Here is a 20701-nt window from a genome sequence, read left to right as displayed (position 1 = left end):
GGAGCCCTCGCGGAGAGCGGCGTTTCCCACTCCTGGCTATGTGGATGTCAGCTCCCATAATCATCCCAGCCAGCAGGGGGGAGGGCAGGGAGGGGAAAGAGGGAAGGGGAAGGGAAGAGAAGAGGAGGGGTGGGGAAGAAAGAGATACAGGAGGAGAAAAGAAAGGGGGAAGGGAAGGGAAAGAGAAGGAAGAGAGAAGGAAGGAGAGATACAAGACAAGAAAAGAAAGGGAGGGGGGACAAAGGGAGGGAGGGAGGGAAGGAAGGAGAAAGGGAGGGAGGGAAGGAAAGAAGGAAGAAAAAATGGAGGGAGGAAGAAAGGACAGAGAAAGGGAGGAAGGAGAAAGAGGGAGGGAATGAAAGAAGGAAGAAAAAATGGAGGGAGGAAGAAAGGACAGAGAAAGGAAGAAGGAAGGAGAAAGAGGGAGGGGGATGAAAGAAGGAAGAAAAAATGGAGGGAGGGAGGAAGAAAGGACAGAGAAAGGGAGGGAGGAAGGAAGGAAGGAGAAAGAGGGAGGGAGGGAGGGAGGGAGGAACAAAGGTGAGAAGGAAGGAATCAACCAACCAACCAACCAACCAACGATGGCTGGGGCATTCTGGGAGTTGAAGTCCAGATACCGCAATGTTGCCATGGACTCCTGGACCCCCAGGGGGGAATTCAGACGTTCCTTTTCCAGGACAGGCCTGCGGCTCCCCAGAGGAGGAGAATCTTGGCCCAGAGAAACTGCTCCTGGCCACCTTGCGGAGAAAGGGCTCCCTCGCCATCCCATAATCTGGAGGGCAAACGGTCCAGGCTTACCTCCCCGTAGCCGCAGACAACCACCTGCTTCCCTCCGAACATCATGTCGGTGGTCCTTTTGAGGCTGGGGAGGAAAAGACAAGTCCAGGCGTGACTCCGGGGGGGGGAACGTCGAGGAAACGGCGGCACCCACGTGAAAGACTTCCGAGTGCGTCAATTGCGGGAATTGCCAGAGCCGGAAGTGAGGTTTTAAGACCGGCGCCAAGGGTTTGAACGGGAAGGCCAATTTGGGTAGCAGGTTTGGCACAAAGGAGAGACGGCGGAAGGCGAAGGCGAGGACATTCCCGCGGCAGAAAGGCTGCGGAGCTGGGATTGGCGGCTCAGGTGCAGAGGCTGCCTGGAGTAGAGACGGGGAGGCTTCTGCACTCTGCCCCCCGTTTCCTGACGGACCGCAGGAGAGACTGACACGTCCAGTCGGATCTCTGCAGGCTGTGATCTGCATGGGTCTAGCTAAGGGGAACCTGCTTTTGAGGTGTGAGCAAACCTCACTCCCCTCCTAGCCCTGAGGATGTTCCCTAGTTGGGTCACAAAACGTGTGCAAGGAAACCACCAAGCTCAGAGAGCACCAAGGACCCCACAGTTCTTCTCTTTCTCTCCTTCCTTCCTTCCTTCCTTCCTTCCTTCCTTCCTTCCTTCTCCTTTCCACTCCCCTCCTAGCCCTGAGGATGTTCCCTAGTTGGGTCATGAAACGTCTGCAAGAAAACCACCCAGCTCAGAGAGCACCAAGGACCCCACAGTCTTCTTCCTACTCCTCCTCCTCCTCCTCCCTACAAACCTCACTCCCTTCTAGCCCTGATGACGTTCCCTAGTTTGGTAATGAAATATCTGCAAGAAACAACCAAGTTCAGAGAGCACCAGGGACCCCACAGTTCTTCTCTTCCTTCCTTCCTTCCTTCTCCTTTCCACTCCCTCCTAGCACTGATGATGTTCCCTAGTTGGGTCACGAAACGCCTGCAAGGAAACGAACAAGCTCAGAGAGCACCAGGGACACACACACACACACACACCCCAAGCTAGAAATAAGGCCATTTCTAGAGACAACTGGAGCTGTACAATGAGGAATCCGGGCCAGGAGAGGAAGAAAAAAAAAAAGGATCGAACTGCATTTACAGTACAAGGAACAGGAAGCTTAACTTTCCCTTAAAATTTAAACTTAAAACTTCAGTTGAAACTTCCAACAGCCTCTTACACAGCCGTTGCCTCTTACAAAGCCGCAGGATCTAAAAGTGTAAAAAAAAACACCACACAACGCAAAAAAACCGCCCAAACCCCGAACCAAACTTAGCCTCCCACTAATCCGCTGCCTTCAGGACTATTCCTCTTTCTTCCGATTCTTTGCATAAAACTTTCAGTCGCTTCTCTTTTATTGACTCAGCCTTCCATCCTTCCCAGGTAGGTAAAAGGAGGACCCAGATTGTTGGAGGCAATTAAGCTGACTTTGTAATAATGCCGCTTGGGTGTGTGTGTGTGAAAGCCCTAATAAGCAGGCATATACATAGAATGAAGGCTATTGCTAAGCTTGTAAGCCGCCCTGAGTCTTCGGAGAAGGGCGGGATATAAATGGGATTAAAAAAAAAAGGAACCTTGGAGGTCTTCTAGTCCAACCCAGAGCCTTGGTGGAGCAGTGGGCTGATGCCTCCTTAAGTAACCCCAGCTGCCTGCAATTAGTGCAGGTTCGAGTCCCACCAGGCTCAAGGTTGACTCAGCCTTCCATCCTTCCCAGGTAGGTAAAATGAGGACCCAGATTGTTGGGGGCAATTAAGCTGACTTTGTAATAATGCCGCTTGGGGGGGCCCGAAAGCCCTAATAAGCAGGCATATACATAGAATGAAGGCTACTGCTAAGCTTGTAAGCCGCCCTGAGTCTTCGGAGAAGGGCGGGATATAAATGGGATTAAAAATTTTTTTTTAAAAAAAAAATTGGCTTACAATTCCACCCTTGTCTCGCTGCCCCCCCCCCGGCTCTGCTACGAGAGCTCCACCTGGCTTCTGATCGTCCTGGAGGTGCCGATTTCTGACAGGTGATCTGTGGGGAGCCCCACCCTAAACCCCCCTCCACCCCGAATGGATTTGCAGAAGAGTGAGTGCCCTTCCCCCTCTTTCAGTTCACTGGCTTGGGCTCCGGCCCTGCTGCAACCCTGCCCTACATTTCCGCCTATTTTTAGCGGACGCCGGGGGAAAACGAGGCGAAGGAAGGAGGCAGGCGAAAGAGCGAACGCCCCTTTTCCCTTCTCCCTTTCTTTTCAGCCCGGGTCCCACGGGGACGGAGCGGGGACGCTGCTCCAGTTTCCGGTCCTCGGTTTGATCAGGGCTGAGCCTTTCGGGCATTTGGGACCTCCGTTGTTTCTAAGGCCGGTGGATCAGAATAGAGCTGGAAGGGACCTCGGAGGTCTTCTAGTCCATCCCTCCTGCTGAAGCAGGAAGCCCGATGCCATTTCGGACACGTGGCTGTCCAATCCATCCCTCTCTCCTCCCTCCTTCCTTCCTTCCTATAGAATCACAGAGATGGAAGGGACCTTGGAGGTCTTCTAGTCCAGCCCCCTGAAGCAGGAAGCCTGATGCCGTATAGGACACATGGCTGTCCAATCCTTTCATCCCTCTCTCCTCCCTCCCTTCCTCCCTCCCTCCTTTCCTTCCTTCCTACAGAATCACAGAGCTGGAAGGGACCTTGGAGGTCATCAAGTCCAGCCCCCTGAAGCAGGAAGCCTGATGCCGTATAGGACACATGGCTGTCCAATCCCTCCCTCCCTCCCTCCCTCCCTCCTTCCTTCCTTCCTTCCTTCCTTCCTTCCTATATAATCACAGAGCTGGAAGGGACCTTGGAGGTCTTCTAGTCCAGCCCCCTGCTAAAGCAAGAAGCCCGATGCCGTATAGGACACATGGCTGTCCAATCCCTTCATCCCTCTCTCCCTCGCTTTCCTTCCTTCCCTCGCTTTCCTTCCTTCCTTCCTTCCTATAGAATCACAGATGGAAGGGACCTTGGAGGTCTTCTAGTCCAGCCCCCTCAAGCAGGAAGCCTGATGCCATTTCAGACACATGGCTGTCCAATCAATCAACCCATCCCTCCCTCCCTCCCTCCCTCCCTCCTTCCTTCCTTCCTTCCTTCCTTCCTTCCTTCCTTCCTTCCTTCCTTCCTTCCTTCCTTCCTTCCTTCCTTCCTTCCTTCCTATAGAATCACAGAGATGGACACATGGCTGTCCAGTCTCTTCCTAAAAGCCTCCAGCGATGGAGCACCCACAACGTCCAAAGTCTTCCACCGCAGCAGCAGCAGACCGACCTACCCATCCAGAATAGACTCTCGGCAACAGTACAGGTTGTCAAACTTCTGCTTGGTGACCGAATCATTGACGTTCATGGCGGGGACGCACAGCTTGCCGGCCTTCGAGAGCTGGTACAACCTGCCAAACAAGTTGAAAAGCACAATCGGGAGAAGGGGGGGTCCACACCTGGTCCGGGGGAGTCTCCCCTTTAGGCTGCTGACGGTCAACCTGCACGTCGACTCTCAAAGCAGAGAATGGATTTAATTATTGTTTGTTTTTTTTTAAAAAAAAACCAACAACCCACAAAGGAGCGCAAAGCGTTGCCAATAGAGGCGGTCCTCGACTTACAACGCACGGTGACGGTTTCAAGTTGCGACGGCACTGAAAAAAAAGGTGATGTCTGACCGTTTCCCATACTAACCACCGCTGCAGCGTCCTTGTGGGTCACGTGGATCAAAATTCAACTGACTCGTATTTCTGACGGTCGCAGCGTCCCGGGGGGGATGGGTGTGTGTGCCACACGATCCCCTTTGGCGACCTCCTGACAAGCAAAGTCAATGGGGGGAAGGGGGAAGCCGGATTCACTTAACGACCGTGTGACTAACTGAACAACCGCAGCGATTGGCTTAGCAAGGGTGGCAAGAAAGGTTGGAAAGTGGAGCAAAATTCGCGTGGCAACTGTTTCGCTTAGCGACAGATTATTCTGGGCTGTAAATCAAGGACTATCTGTAAGCAGTTTTAAGCCTGATGTTGTAACCTAGGCTTCTTTCTTTATAAAGTTTTCAATTCAATTCAATCAGAATAGAACCTGGGAGGGACCTCGGAGGTCTTCTAGTCTAACCCCCTGCTCAGGCAGGAGACACTATACCAGGGGTCTTCAAACTTGGCCCTTGGACGACTTGTGGACTTCAAGTCGTCCAAGGGCCAAGTTTGAAGATCCCTGCTTGTGGGGTTCAACTCCCAGAATTCCTCAGCCAGGCACGCTGAATGGGGAATTCTGGGAGTTGAAGTCCACAGGTCGTCCAAGGGCCACGTTTGAAGACCCCTGCTTGTGGACTTCAACTCCCAGAATTCCTCAGCCAGGCACGCTGGCTGAGGAATTCTGGGAGTTGAAGTCCACAGGTCGTCCAAGGGCCAAGTTTGAAGACCCCTGCCCTATACCTTTTCGGACAAATGCCTCTCTTCTTGAAAGCCTCCAGTGATGGAGCACCCACAGCTCCTGAACTGCCTGCATTTATCGTTCGATTGGAATGGACAATCGTCCTTGTCTGTCTGAGAGGGTGAAGTTAGGATGAGATGGTTGTCCCAAGGATGAGAAATTCTGATTCTCGTCAAACTAGCATCAAGCCAGCATCTCCCGAAAAGAGCTCCCTTCACCTCGCCCTCCTCCAGCTCAGCTCTGGTTCTCCCAAACGAAGATCTCAAGCAAACAGTGGCTGCCTCATCTCAAATATATTACCTGTGGACCCCCGTGACGCTCTCTTCTACTATGCCTTTGATTTTCTTGAACATGTTGGGATACTTCTTGTAGATCCAGTGTGTCAGGTCCCCACCGTCGTCCAGGATCTGCAAGACAAAAATGATGTTGGCTACAGGGAAATGTGGCTGGGTGGTTAGGACAACCACCTTGAATTATTTCTAAAGCTTTTATTCATAAAACATGAAACTCAGTCAACTGAACACTCAAACTGACTGGCACTAATGGTTGACACGGGTTGCTGCCAGCATCCTAGGTATCAACCAGGTATCTCCTTAAAATGTAAGATGTTCCGAGTAGCGCAGTTTTTTTGTAGCTTTGCTGGAGTTATTGCAGGAAGCTGCAATTTCTTGATGTGTTTTGCTAAGTTTTTGGACCTAGTTCCCAGCGGCCCGATGACAATGGGTATCCCTGTTACGCGTTTCATCCATAATCACGCAGTTTCGATGGCCAGGTTGCGGTATTTTGTAATATTTTCCAGTTCTTTTTCTTCGACTCTGGCATCTCCTGGTACAGCGATATCAATCAGCCATACGCTTCGGTTCTCTAGGACTGCGATATCTGGCGTGTTGCGTTCCAAACGGCGATCTGTCTGTATTCGGAAGTCCCACGAGATCTTCACCCTCTCATTCTCCACAACTTTTTCCACCCTATGTTCCCACGACTCTTCGGACGCAGGCAAGTCGTATTTTTTACACAATGCCCAGTGGATTAGTTTAGCTGCTGCTGCTGCTGTTGTTATTACTACTACTGCTACTACGACTACGACTACTCATTGCATACTCAGCCAGATGTTCAGACTGGATTTGACATTTTTGTCTACCTATTGAGTCCTTCCCAAGGACCTGGGATAGGCAGATGTGGATAATAATAATAATGATAATGATGTTGTTGTTGTTGTAAGAGACTTTGGAGGTCATCTAGTCCAACCCCCTGCTCAGGCAGAATACCCTATTCCATTTCAGGGGTCTTCAAACTTGGCCCTTTTATGACTTGCATGCCCAGCTGAGGAATTCTGGGAGTTGAAGTCCACAAGTCACAAAAGGGCCAAGTGTTGAAAACCCCTGTTCTAGTCCAACCCCCAGGGGTGGGTGATTAAATGAGAATAATACAGGCAGTCCTCAATTTACGACCACAACTGACCGTACAAGCTGGCTGAGGAATCCTAGGAGTCGAAGTCCACAAGTCTTAAAAGGTTGCCAAGTTTGGAGAGCCCCAATTTCAAGCAGTGTCTCCCAACCTTGGGAACTTTAAACTTTAAGCTGGCTGGGGAATTCTGGGAGTTGAAGTCCACCCATATTCCAATTGCCAAGGCTGAGGGACACTTTAGAGGCCTTTTGGTTGGGATGGAACAATCCGTAAAGCTCCACTTAGGGCAGGGATAGCCAACCTCGGCTCTTTTATGACTCGTGAACTTCAACTCCCAGAATTCCTCAGCCAGCATGGGGGAACTATGGCCCCCTCATGACTCGTGGACTTCAACTCCCAGAATTCCTGAGCCAGCATGGGGGAACTATGGCCCCCTCATGACTGGTGGACTTCAACTCCCAGAATTCCTCAGCCAGCATGGGGAAACTATGGCCCCCTCATGACTCATGGACTTCAACTCCCAGAATTCTTGAGCCAGCATGGGGGAAGTATGGCCCCTTCGTGACTGGCGGACTTCAACTCCCAGAATTCCTGAGCCAGCATGGGGGAAACTATGGCCCCTTCATGACTCGTGGACTTCAACTCCCAGAATTCCTGAGGCAGCATGAGGGAACTATGGCCCCTTCATGACTGGCGGACTCCAACTCCCAGAATTCCTGAGCCAGCATGGGGGAAACTATGGCCCCCTCATGACTCGTGGACTTCAACTCCCAGAATTCCTCAGCCAGCATGGGGGAACTATGGCCCCTTCGTGACTGGCGGACTCCAACTCCCAGAATTCCTGAGCCAGCATGGGGGAAACTATGGCCCCCTCATGACTCGTGGACTTCAACTCCCAGAATTCCTGTGCCAGCATGGGGGAACTATGGCCCCCTCATGACTCGTGGACCTCAACTCCCAGAATTCCTCAGCCAGCATGGGGGAACTATGGCCCCCTCATGACTCGTGGACTTCAACTCCCAGAATTCCTCAGCCAGCATGGGGGAACTATGGCCCCCTCATGACTCGTGGACACCAACTCCCAGAATTCTTGAGCCAGCCTGGCTCAGCTTGGAAACCTCTCCCTTTCCCCTCAGCATGGCTGGCTCAGGAATTCTGGGAGTTGTAGTCCACCAGTCGTAAAAGAGCCGAGGTTGCCTACCCCTGACTTAGGGAAACAGGCCCCAATTCCTGTGCTCATATCACGTTGGCTTTTTCACTCAATGGATTACGGGCCTGGCATAAACAGTGCCCAGCAACCCCCGTTTCCACCTCCCCTCCCTCGCACTCAAGCCTCCAGCTCATTAATCTCCAGTTAATTAAGAATGTTGTATAATCCCCTTGTCCTTCTTGAAGTGCCCTAATAAGCTAGAGTGGCAGTTTGTGGCCAGCTTTTCTCCGTCTTTTTTTCTGGGAAAGGAGAAACTCTTGAGCGCAAGCTAAATTCGCTAGTTCCTGGAGGAGGAGGAAGAAGTGTGTTTGTGTGTGTGTGTGTGTGTGTGTGTGTGTGTGTGTGTGTGTGTGTGTCCTTTAGCCAGCACAAGAGCCACGACTAGAGTTTGGGGTCTCCGTCTTGATGCACGGCTTGCAGCTGACAGGATCCGATCTCAACGGGCTGGTAAACCTGCTTGGGTGGCATCCATCCTCGGGGGCTTTTGGAGCTCGGTAAGCTTTCTTGCAGACGTTTCGCGACCCAGCTAGGTAACGTCAACAGTACAGAGGAGTGTGGAGTTGGCCACTCCCATGGAGAATGTGACCGTATTGGGTCAAGAAACGTCTACAAGAAAGCCACCGAGCTCATGGGGGGGGGAGGGCGGCCCATGAAGGGAGGCTGAGTCAATCTCAATGCATACATGGTTGTACTTTGACAATCAAGGTTCATTCGTTCTTCTCCACTCTGCAAACCCCACTTCCCTCGTAGCCCTGACGACGTGACCTAGTTGGGTCATGAAATGTCTCCAAGAAAACAAGCAAGCTCAGAGGGCACCAAGGACCCCACACTCCTCCTCCTCCACTCCCATCTAACACTGATGATGTTACCTAGTTGGGCAACAAAACGTCTGCAAGGCAACTATCAAGCTCAGAGACCACCAGGGACCCCACAGTCCTTATTTATTTTTTATTTATTTTAATTCCATTTATATCCCGCCCTTCTCCGAAGACTCAGGGCGGCTTACAAGCTTAGCAGTAGCCTTCATTCTATGTATATGCCTGCTTATTAGGGCTTTCACACACACCCCAAGCGGCATTATTACAAAGTCAGCTTAATTGCCCCCAACAATCTGGGTCCTTCCTCCTCCTCCCTTCTAGCACTGATGACGTTCCCTAGTTGGGTCATGAAACGTCTGCAAGGAAACCACCCAGCTCAGAGAGCTCCAAGGACCCCACAGTCCTTCTTCTCTTTCCTTCCTTCCTTCCTTCCTTCCTTCCTTCCTTCCTTCCTTCCTTCCTTCCTTCCTTCCTTCCTTCTCCTTTCCACTCCCTTCTAGCACTGATGATGTTCCCTAGTTGGGTCACAAAATGTGTGCAAGGAAACCACCCAGCTCAGAGAGCAGCAAGGACCCCACGGTGGTCCTCCTCCTCCTCCTCCTCCTCCTCCTCCTCCTCCTCCTCCTCCTCCTCCTCCTCCTCCTCCTCCTCCTCTCCACACACCCCACTCCCTTCTAGCACTGATGACATTACCTAATTGGGCAGTGAAACGTGTGCAAGAAAAACCACCCAGTTGAGGGAGCACCAAGGAGCCCACAGTTGAACCCTGAGCTACAATATTTTCTTCTACTGAAACTTAAGTTGTGTTGCCCCGTTGTGTTCTGGCCACCCTCTTTCCCCCACGAGTGACGAGGAAACCCACCCCTCTAACTCTTGAGTCTGCCATTTCTCCGGGAAGAAGCAGGAACATCTCATTGCATTTGCACCCAGCAGGAGTCAACGTTTTGGCCCAGTCCCATGAGAACATTGCGTTCCGGTCAGGCCGCCTTGTCCAAAAACTCTCATTAACTTTTCCAATCCTTGCCCGCTTCCCAAATGGGTCCCACCTACTTAATAATCCAACTCTCAAAAGGCCCTGAGGGGAGGGGGGGCACCCAGAGGTCACTTTTAGCCCCACGCTGTAATTATACAATTATTTTCTCCAAGATAAGTAATGGCCACATTAACGACATCATTACTCTGAACAAGCATCTACCGTGACCTGAGAATAGGGGGCGGCGGGGGGAGGGAGGGGGAGAGAAATATGTGAGTTGGAAAGGTCTCTGAGGTCATCTAGTCCAACCCTGTGCCGAGAACAGAATTCATTTAAGCGTCTCTGCCAATGCAGCTCCAGGCAAGGGGAATCTGTCCTTGTTTCTAGGTTAGCTGCTGGGGACTCGGTTTATGATTTTATTCCTGAAGTTTTTTATCCCGCCTTGACTACTTTATAAGTAACTCGAGGCAACGAAGACACCCAACAGGGTATCCTCAACTTAACTGCAGTCGGTTTAGTGGCCATTCAAAGTCATAACGCAGGTCTCTTCCAACGTGGCCCTTTTATGACTGGTGGACTTCAACTCCCAGAATCCCTCAGCACCGTCTCCTGGCGATTGGGCCAAAGACACCCCTAGCTGGCTTTCACAGCTAAAGCAGGACTAGAACTCACCGTCTCCTACTTTTAAAACTCTGGTGCCTGAACTACTGCTCTCCGATGAGAAGCCTTTTTCGGGGATGACGAAATAAGAGGCCCCCAAATGCCCCCCCCCCACAAAAAAAATCAGGTTGATCTTTTCTGACTGGAAAAGTCTTTAATAAGTCAAATGTCGTTCCTCTCCCCCCCCTCCCCAATTTCTTTCTAGTCCGACCGAACCGGCCTTGATGCTCGCTTCGGCTACCGGTCACCTGGCAGACTTTGCCCTCCCACCCCCAACCGGCACTCACCATATTCGGCTGCCAGCCTTCGACGTTGACACAGCGGTCAATGCACCACCAGAAATCGTCCTCGGATTCCCCTTTCCAGGCGAAGACGGGAAAACCTGGAAGAGAAAAAAAGGGGGGGCTCCTTTTACTGGTCAGAAGAATCACTGTCAACCCAAAAGACGTTTTCTCTCTCTCTTATCATTTCTTTTTCTCTTTCTTTCTTTCTTTCTTTCTTCTTTCTTTCTTTCTTTCTATCTATCTATCATCTATCTATCTCTATCTTACCATCTCTTACCATCTCTATCTTATCATTTTTATCGATCTATCTTACCATCTCTTACCATCTCTCTCTTATCATTTCTATCTATCTATCTATCTATCTATCTAGCTATCTATCTATCTATCATTTCTTTCTATCTATCTTACCATCTCTATCTTATCATTTTCTTACTATCTATCTTACCATCTCTCATCATTTCTTACCATCTATCGTATCATTTTTATCTATCTATTCTTCTATCATTCATTTATTATCTATCTTACTATTATATCTATCTATCTATCTATCTATCTATCTATCATCTATCTATCTATCATTTCTTACTATCTATCTTACCATCTCTCATCATTTCTTACTATCTATCTTACCATCTCTCATCATTTCTTACTATCTATCTTACCATCTCTCATCATTTCTTACTATCTATCTTACCATCTCTCATCATTTCTTACTATCGTATCATATCTATCCATCTCTCCCTTGTTTCTTACTATCTCACCATCTCTCTATTTCTTACTATCTATCTTACTATCATCATTTTTTTTCTATTGATCTTACCATCTCTCTCTCTCTCTCTCTCTCTCTCTCACACACACACACACACACACACACACACACACACACTTCTGCTCCTGTCTGAATCCCTTCCATCTGAGCATCCTCAAAGCTTATTTTAAATTTGAATAAGCGAAGCTTTTTCCACCCCAGGAAAGACAAATCCTTACCATTCTCCGCCAGGGCGGCTGCCACTTCGTTGAGGGTGGAGTAGATGTTACAAGCTGCCCACCGGCACTGGGCCCCCAAGGCACTGAGGGTCTCCATGAGCACCTGCATGTGGGAAAATTGTTGAGTAGGGGGAGTTGGGGGGGGCTAGGGAATTGCCAGGGCTACTCAACACCCCACCCCCCCATTCCTCAATTCGACCAATCCACCTGCTGGATTTCATGAACTGCTAATATCGTACTAACCTTAATATGGTTTCTATCTGCCAGCCGAGCTCAGGCCCACACGGGTGGTCCTCGAGTGAGAATCACTGGCTTTGGGAGCGTCTGAAGCTACCAAAAATGTGGAAAAAGGGATCCGTTTTTTCCATCCAGAATGACTGGGGGTTGGGGATCCCTGGACTAGATGACCTCAAAGATCCCTTCCTACGTGTAACAGGGATAGCCATTGTCATCGGGGCACTGGGAACTAGGTCCAAAAACTTTGCAAAACACATCAAGAAATTGCAGCTTCCTGCAATAACTCCAGCAAAGCTACAAAAAAACTGTGCTACTCGGAACATCTTACATTTTAAGGAGATACCTAGTTGATACCTAGGATGCTGGCAGCAACCCGTGTCAACCATTAGAGCCAGTCAGTTTGAGTGTTCAGTTGACTGAGGTTCAGGTTTTATGAATAAAAGTTTTATATAATAAGAATAATAATAATAATAATAATAATAATAATAATAATAATAATAATAATAATAATAATAATAATACAGGTAGTCCTTGACTTATGACAACTAAGCCCAAAATTTGCAAAATACTCCAAGAAATTGCAGCTTCCTGCAATAACTCCAGCAAAGCTACAAAAAAAAAAACATGCACTACTCGGAACATCTCACATTTTAAGGAGGTACCTGGATGATACCTAGGATGCTGGCAGCAACCCGTGTCAACCATTAGTGCCAGTCAGTTTGAGTGTTCACTTGACTGAGTTTCATGTTTTTTTATTTTTATTTTTATATTATTATTATTATTATTATTATTATTATTATTATTATTATTATTATTATTATTATTATTATTATTATTATTATTATTATGCCAGGTCCGTGATGGTCGTAAGGTCGAGGACTACCTGTACAAAAAGCCCAGCCCAACTGGCGACTGTCAATCAAACTTGTTTTTCTTCAAAAAGAAAAGAAAAGAAAAGAAAAGAAAAAAAAGAAAAAAAAAGAAAAAAAAAGAAAAAGAAAAAAGGTGCCATTTTTTTTCCTTTTCTTCTTCTTGCAAAGAAACCCAACAGAGCATCCTGCCCAGCTGAAGGCAGGATTTCCGCCGAGATTTCTGGATTCGGTGGATGCCAGCCCTTGGGCGATCTCCTCCTCTTTGGGGCAAGGAGATCCTCGGGGACCGACAGGGCGTAACTTACGGCGGTCTGGGCCGTGATGTGGGTGCAGCCCACGATCTTGGCTCCGGCCAATGGCTTCTCTCCCTGAGCGCGTTTCCTCAAGGCCATGAGCGCCGGCATTTCTAGGGAGGGGAGAGAAGGAAACAGGGGTTCAGCGGAAGGCGGGGAAACCACGGTTTAAAACCTGCCAGGCATTTAAAAAGAAAAGAAAAGAAAAGGGCAGCCAGGAAGGAGTGGACAAAGGTGGAAGAAAAATGAGCTTGGTCTGCCCTCACCGGAGCTTAAATTCTATTTATGTAGGATTTGCCCTGTCGGTGTAGGTGGGTGGGTGTGTTGTTGGCAGCTGCTTGATTAGATGTTATTTACTGCTTGATTGTTTGCCCGCTATTAATCCCGGTATTAATCTCTGCTTTTCCAGGCGTTGATTGCTGGGGAGGAGATGGTTTGGTGGTTCTACTTCCTTTGTAGCCTTTTCGTTTTCTGTTTTCAAGGGTGTGTAGACGTAGTTTATCTCTACGTGCCTGTTGATGCCCGATGTTATATACAAGGGCAAGTCACTCATATAGAGAGAGCAAAGAGCCCCGCCCCACTTTCTAGCACTGGTGATGTTCTCTAGTTGGGTCAGGAAACATCTGGAAGGAAACCACCCAGCTCAGAGAACACCAAGGACCCCAAAGTCGTCATTGTCCTCCTCCTCCCTCCCTCTTCCCCTTTATTCCTTCTATCTCCCTCTTCCCCTCTTTCTTTCTCCACAAACCCCACTCCCTTCTAGCACTGATGATGGTACCTAGTTGGGTTATGAAATGTCTGCAAGGAAACCACCCAGCTCAGAGAGCACCAGGGACCCCACAGTCCTCCTCCTCCTCCTCCTCAAACCCCACCTCCTTTCTAGCCTTGATAATGTGACCTAGTTGGGTCATGAAATGTCTCCAAGAAAACAACCAAACTCAGAGAGCACCAAGGACCCCACAGTCATCTCCTCTTCCTCTCCACAAACCCCCCTCCCTTCTAGCACTGATGATGTTACCTATCTGGGTCATGAAACATCTGCAAAACTAAGCTCAGAGAGCACCAAGGACCCCACAGTTCTCGTTCTCTTCCTCCTCCTTCTCCTCCTCCAACCCCCCCCCCAAATCCCCCTCCCTTCTAGCTCTGATAATGTGACCTAGTTGGGTCATGAAATATCTGCAAGAAAACCACCCAGCTCAGAGAGCACCAGGGACCCCACAACCTACAGGGTGTCCATCACATCTCAATTAAATATGAGATTAGATACAGTAGATAGATAGATAGATAGATAGATAGATAGATAGATAGATAGATAGATAGATAGATACAGATGATAGAGATATAGATAGATAGATGATAGAGATATAGATAGATAGAGATATAGATAGATATAGACAGACATAGACAGACATAGATAGATATAGACAGACAGACAGATGATATATATATAGATATAGACAGACAGATACAGATAGATAGATGATAGACAGACGCAGACAGATGCTAGAGATATAGATATATATAGACAGACATAGACATAGAGAGAGATAGATAGATAGATAGATAGATAGATAGATAGATAGATAGATAGATAGATAGATATAGACAGACAGACAGACAGATGGGAGGGAGGGAGGGCAAGAGAGAGAGGGAGGGAGGGAGAGCAGCAGAAGCCCACTGGTGCCAGAAGGATTACAGTTTTGTGGCTTTTGGCAGCAAAAGAGAAATCTGGGAATTAATTTGATGCCAATCTCTTTTGCAGGTCCTTCAGCAATTTGATCACAGTCAAGAGATTAACGCAAAGAGAGAACTGGAAAAAACCAAACAAAATCCCATTCCTGCATAAAGCAATGCTTGGGGGGAGGGAAGGGCTTGGGGTGGTTTTGAAGAAACACGATGAACCACACGGGGCCACGTGGTGCCGCCGTAAACAATGCTTAGGGTCGGGTTCCCACGGCCTGCTGAGAGGACGGTGGGTAGAACTGCAAAAACCAAACCACAAGATGCCTTTTTCCATTTTAGTCTTGTCTTGGGGGTAATCTGGGAGTTCAGCCGCCGTAAAATCATGCACCGGTGGAGAAGGTGCTCGGGTGGAAAGCCTTCTGCAAGAGCAGAGGGGGAAAGAGTCTCTGTCTGACTGTCTGTCTCTGTCAATCTCTCTATCCACCTGACACAGCAACCCTGTGAGGCTGGGTTGAGCTGAGAGTCTTTAGTGTCTCAGACAAAACTAGGCGGGACTAGAACTCACCGTCTCCTGGTGATGGGCCTAAAGTCACCCAGCTGTTTTTCCTGCCTAAGGCGGGACTAGAACTCACCGTCTCCTGGTGATTGGCCCAGTCACTCAAGACGGCTTCCGTGCCTAAGGCAGGACTAGAACTCACCGTCTCCTGGTGATGGGCCCAAAGTCACACAGCCAGCTTTTGTGCCTAAGGCGGGACTAGAACTCACCGTCTCCTGGTGATGGGCCCAAAGTCACCCAGCTGTTTTTCCTGCCTAAGGCGGGACTAGAACTCACCGTCTCCTGGTGATTGGCCCAGTCACTCAAGACGGCTTCCATGCCTAAGGCAGGACTAGAACTCACCGTCTCCTGGTGATGGGCCCAAAGTCACACAGCCAGCTTTTGTGCCTAAGGCGGGACTAGAACTCACTGTCTCCTGGTGATGGGCCCAAAGTCACCCAGCTGTTTTTCCTACCTAAGGCGGGACTAGAACTCACCGTGTCCTGGTGATTGGCCCAGTCACTCAAGACGGCTTCCGTGCCTAAGGCAGGACTAGAACTCACCGTCTCCTGGTGATGGGCCCAAAGTCACCCAGCCGGCTTCCGTGCCTAAGGCGGGACTAGAACTCACCATCGCCTGGTGATTGGCCCAAAGTCACCCAGCTGTTTTTCCTGCCTAAGGCGGGACTAGAACTCATAGCTTCTTCTAGCCTGGTGCCTTCACCACTAGACCCCACAGGCTCTATGGCCCCCCCAGGGGCGCAGTGGGATAGGCAGCCCACGCCCACAAGGTCGAAGACACGGGCCCCTCCCGCAAGCCCCAGCCCGCGAATCGAGGCCCACCAAGTCACGTCAGGCCAAACTAAGATCTAAATCTCCACCCAGGAAGCCGAGCGGCCCTGCCTCCCTCACCTTGTTCCGCGATTTCGATCTCCCTGCGCCCAAATTCCGCCTGCTTGATGTTCTTCACGCAGAAATCGCTGCTGCCTTTGCTGCTCTTCTGCTGCTTGTCCCTCGGAGAGGTCTCGTCATCGGAGCTGTCGGTGTAAGAGGCAGCTGGAGGAAGCAGAGGCAGAGAGGACGGTGAGCGGCCGGCCGGGAGGAAAGCCCTCTTAAGCTAACACCGGCGAGCAAAGAAATAGGAAGGACGGGGATCTTCGGAAATTCTTGACCTTTGGAACCTCTTGCCACTTGAGGTAAGGCCTGCCCCCCCCGTCCTCCTCTTCTGAGAGGGCCCCCCCCGTCCGAATCCGCCTCCGCTTTCCTATGGGGGCATCCCCCTTTGGAGGCGGCCACAGGGGGTCCTCGACCTACGACGACAAGGCAACCCAACCTTTCCATTGCTAAGCAAGACTAAGGGAAGGGAGGTTTTGCCCGCTTTACGGCCAATCTTGCTGCGGGGGTGAAGTGAAGCTGGCTCCCCCCCTCCCCCGCTGACTCTGCTTCATCAGAAGGTCGCAAATTGGGTTCCCGTGAGCCCGGGACTCTGCGACCGTCATAAATATGAATCAATCGCCAAGCACTTGGATTTAGCTGGTACGACCCTGGGGATGCTGCAGTGGTGGTGAAGGGTGAAAAATGGACATAAGTCACTTTTTTTTGCTGCTGTTATAAACGGTTACTAAATGAATTCTGGTAAGCTGCAAGTCTACCAGTATTCCTTGACTGTAGAAGTGGACCATAAGAAAGGCCGAACACCAAAGAATTGAGGCCTTTAAACTCTGGTGCTGGAGAAGACTCCTGCGAGTCCCTTGGACTGCAAGGCGATCAAACCGGTCGGTCCTGGAGGAGATCAACCCTGACTGCTCTTTAGAAGGCCAGATCCTGAAGCTAAAACTCAAATCCTTTGGCCACCTAAGGAGAAGGAAGGACTCACTGGAGAAGAGCCACATGCTGGGAAAGATCGAGGGCAAGAGAAGAAGGGGACGACAGAGAAGGAGGTGGCTGGACGGAGTCACTGAAGCAGGAGGCGTGAGCTTAAATGGACTCCAGAAGATGGTGGAGGACAGGAAGGCCTGGAGGAACGTTGTCCATGGGGTCGCGATGGGTCAGACATGACTTCGCCAGTAGCAACAACTATCTATCTATCTATCTATCTATCTATCTATCTATCTATCTATCTATCTATCTATCATCTATCTGTCTATCTATCTATCTGAGGAGATCAACCCTGACTGCTCTGTAGAAGGCCAGATCCTGAACTGGAAACTCAGATACTTTGGCCACCTAAGGAGAAGGAAGGACTCACTGGAGAAGAGCCTCATGCTGGGAAAGGCGGAGGGCAAGAGAAGAAGGGGACGACAGAGAAGGAGGTGGCTGGATGGAGTCACTGAAGCAGGAGGTGTGAGCCCAAAGGGACTCCAGAAGATGGTGAAAGACAGGAAGGCCTGGAGGAACGTTGTCCATAGGGTCGCGATGGGTCGGACACAACTTTGCAACTACCAACAACAACAATCCCTATTAGGTGGGCTGTGAGGGAGCAGGATAGTAAGAAGCGCTGACACTTTTGAACTTGGATGTTGGAGAAAAGACCAACATGAGAAGGACCCATTAAGAAAATGGACCAAGGGATCATTGAAGAAATCTGGGTAGGTTTCTCACTCAAGTCCCATAAGACCAGGCTCCGATCATCCTACTCTGGAGTTCACACCAACTCGAGGGCACACACTGGTAGCTCTTGACTCATGACCACAACTGAGCCCCAAATTTACGTGGCCTGGAGGAACGTGGTCCAGGGGGTCGCGGTGGGTCGGACACGACTTCGCAACTAACCCCAACCACCAAGATTCGTCCCTACAAGAGGTCCTTACTGCTTCCCACCCGTCGGCACAGAACTCGGCTCGGCTTCCTTTCCTGGCAACGAAAAGAGAGCTGAGCTACAGCCGGGATCTCGTCTTGCACGGTGTCAATTGAGAAGATTCTCGGGAGGTCCATCCGATCGGGGGTGGGACCCTTCCTTTTGCTGCCGCAGGACCCCCGACCTGCACCGGGGGAGAGGCGCTCTCTTCTCGGGACGGCTCCGTGCCGACTCGACCTCACTCGCAAAGAAGGGACTGGAGAAGAGTCATAAACCAGCATTCTGAGTTTGGGTTCCAAAGGCCGGGCGGGACCAAGCGTCTCATTCTGAAAAGAAGACGCCGCGGCAGGAGGAGACGGGAGGGATTTCTCTGCTTCTGGGGAGGGTCTCTGCCGAGCGGGACCGCGGGCCGCCTCAAAATGGGGGAATGCAGGATCCAGGAATAAAAGAGCAATAGCCCTTTGCTCTTGCAGCAGACTTACATACCGCTTTACACTGTTTTGCAGCTCTCTCTAAGCTCTTTCTAACTTCCTTCCTTCCTTCCTTCCTTCCTTCCTTCCTTCCTCCCTCACTGTTGTGATTCAGGGTCAGCCTGTGGGTTCGGCAGTTGGGTCGGACGACTCAGAGGAGGAGGAGGGGGGTGTTGAAGAGCTTGCTGAGGGGGTTGAAGATCTTGCTGATGAGAGCCGTCAGGCAGGCCCCTCCCACTTGGTCACCATGGAGACCCAGCTGTGTGAGCCTGACAGTGTGGATGAAGATGACCCACAGCTGGCCCTGTTCAAGGACGCCCGACGCAGGAGGCAGTCAATTAGGAGTAAACAGAGGAAGGCAATGGGGCTTCTCGGAAGGAGGCAGAGAGAAGCCACGCCCTGAACTCTATATAAGGGGAATGTGTGGGGAGGGCTGGTTTGCTGAAAGCAACCGCTCGGATAGTGTTTCAAAGCTCCTGTATCTTGGTTCGTGTCTTGTTTGTTTTTGTAGTAATAAATGTGGCAGACGTTATTCCAGTCTCTTGCCGTTTGTAAAGGGGTCGTCCCTGCTTTTGTTGCAGGGCCGGTAGCAGGCTGGTACAGAACACTCACTTCCCAACTTAGCAATAGCACTTAGACTTATATACCGCTTCACGGTGCTTTACAGCCCTCTCTAAGCGGTTTACAAAGTCAGCCTATTGACCCCAACAATTTGGGTCCTCATTTTACCCGAAGGATGGAAGGCTAAGTCAACCTTGAGCCGGTCAGGATCGAACTCCTGGCAGTCGGCAGAGTTAGCTTGCAATGCTGCATTCCAACGTCTGCGCCCCCGCGGCGCTTGTCGGATGCCCAGCAATGATGAACACGAGCCGAATAGGGAGAGACGAGGGCACCAGCCTGGCGTGGGGTCCTCTCAGGACCCTCGGCTGCTGCCCCCAAAGTTCGCAATAGCGCAGCAGTGCTTAAGCCTGTTGCTACACAGGCTTCCTTGTGTTCTCTGGCGCCAGCAGGCAGGGTGCGTTGCAAGCACGACGGCGGGGTGGGGGGCACACGGCAGGCAGGCAGGCAGGCCAGATCAAACTGGTGTTTTTTTTTTAAAGAAAGAGTGAAAAGAACAGCTTTTTCTATTTAAGCCTTCTTGTCATAGCTGGATATTCTTTTTCTTTTTTGTGATGAAAATGGAACTGCAACCATTCTGGCTCCAACAAGAGCATTCTATGGCACAAACTGTCCAAGAAATTTCTCTCTATCCCTCTATATCGGTCTGTTTGTCTGTCTGCCACTTCTCTGTCCATTTCTGTCTGTCTGTGTCTGTCTATCCGTCCATCCGTCCGTCCGTCCGTCCGTCCACCCACCCACCCACCTACCTACCTACCTACCTATCTATCTATACCTACCTTTCTAATATCTACTGTCTGTCCGTCTGTCTGTCTATCTATCTATCTATCTCAACCTATCTTTCTAATATCTACTGTGTGTGTGTGTGTGTGTCTGTCTGTCTGTCTGTCTGTCTGTCTGTCTGTCTGTCTGTCTATCTATCTATCTATCTATCTATCTATCTATCTATATCTCAACCTACCTTTCTAATATCTACTGTCTGTCTGTCTGTGTGTCTGTCTGTCTATCTATCTATCATCTATCTATCTATCTATTCCATCCCTACCTATCTATGTATCTATCTATCTATCTATCTATCTATCTATCTATCTATCTATCTATCCATCCATCCATCCCTTGGAAGCGCCTACCAGAGCTGTAACTGTCTGTGGACGACTGAGAGATGGAGCGGGAGAGTGAACGGCGGCCGATCTTCGTGGGGCGCTTGTTGAATTCCTGCTTTTGGTCAGCAAACTGGATCTACATAAAAAAAAAATAAGAAAAGAAAGCCAGATTTAGCCAAGGGTGGACGGAAAGAAGAGTTCGGGCGGAACAGAAAACCCTAATTTTGATCACGTGACCAGGGGGATGCCGCAAAGTTTGTTAAGTGTGGGGGGAAAATGGTCAAAGGTCACTTTTTCCAATGGCGTTGTAACCCTGAAGGGTCCCTAGACGAGCTGTTTTCAAGTTGAGGACTCCCCCCCCCCCGTTACTTAAAACAGCCCCACCAGGTTCTACTAAAGAGCAAAAGAATGAACCGGAATGTTGAAAAACCGGCTCCATCTCCCCCCCCCCCCCCGCATCCAACAGTTAAATAATTTGCCCTGTGGATAAACCCCCCCCCCCCCCCCCCGTGGGCTGAAAAGAGTATCCTTGCTGAAAA

At 50.0% G+C, this 20701-nt stretch overlaps 1 protein-coding gene across 1 annotated transcript in view; it reads right to left on the bottom strand.

Annotated features, from left to right (window-relative positions):
* The window catches only part of LOC310650522 (putative adenosylhomocysteinase 3), a 28711-nt gene extending 8377 nt beyond the window's left edge, over positions 1 to 20334 (bottom strand). The window contains exons 1-8 of the mRNA XM_083380082.1: positions 20190 to 20334; positions 16087 to 16230; positions 12970 to 13070; positions 11556 to 11658; positions 10572 to 10666; positions 5517 to 5623; positions 4079 to 4195; positions 799 to 862 (exon numbers count right to left, since the gene is read on the bottom strand). Of these exons, the coding sequence (XP_083236208.1) occupies positions 799 to 862; positions 4079 to 4195; positions 5517 to 5623; positions 10572 to 10666; positions 11556 to 11658; positions 12970 to 13068 (585 nt within the window). The 5' untranslated portion in view covers positions 13069 to 13070; positions 16087 to 16230; positions 20190 to 20334. The remainder of the gene's footprint in view (positions 1 to 798; positions 863 to 4078; positions 4196 to 5516; positions 5624 to 10571; positions 10667 to 11555; positions 11659 to 12969; positions 13071 to 16086; positions 16231 to 20189) is intronic.
* Between the last annotated feature and the right edge of the window lie 367 nt (positions 20335 to 20701).

This window comes from Vipera ursinii (assembly GCF_947247035.1).
Source record: "Vipera ursinii genome assembly, contig: scaffold_197, whole genome shotgun sequence".
Lineage (NCBI taxonomy): Eukaryota > Metazoa > Chordata > Lepidosauria > Squamata > Viperidae > Vipera > Vipera ursinii.
Note: the sequence above shows the minus strand (reverse complement) of the source record. Positions and strands in the feature narration are given on the sequence as shown.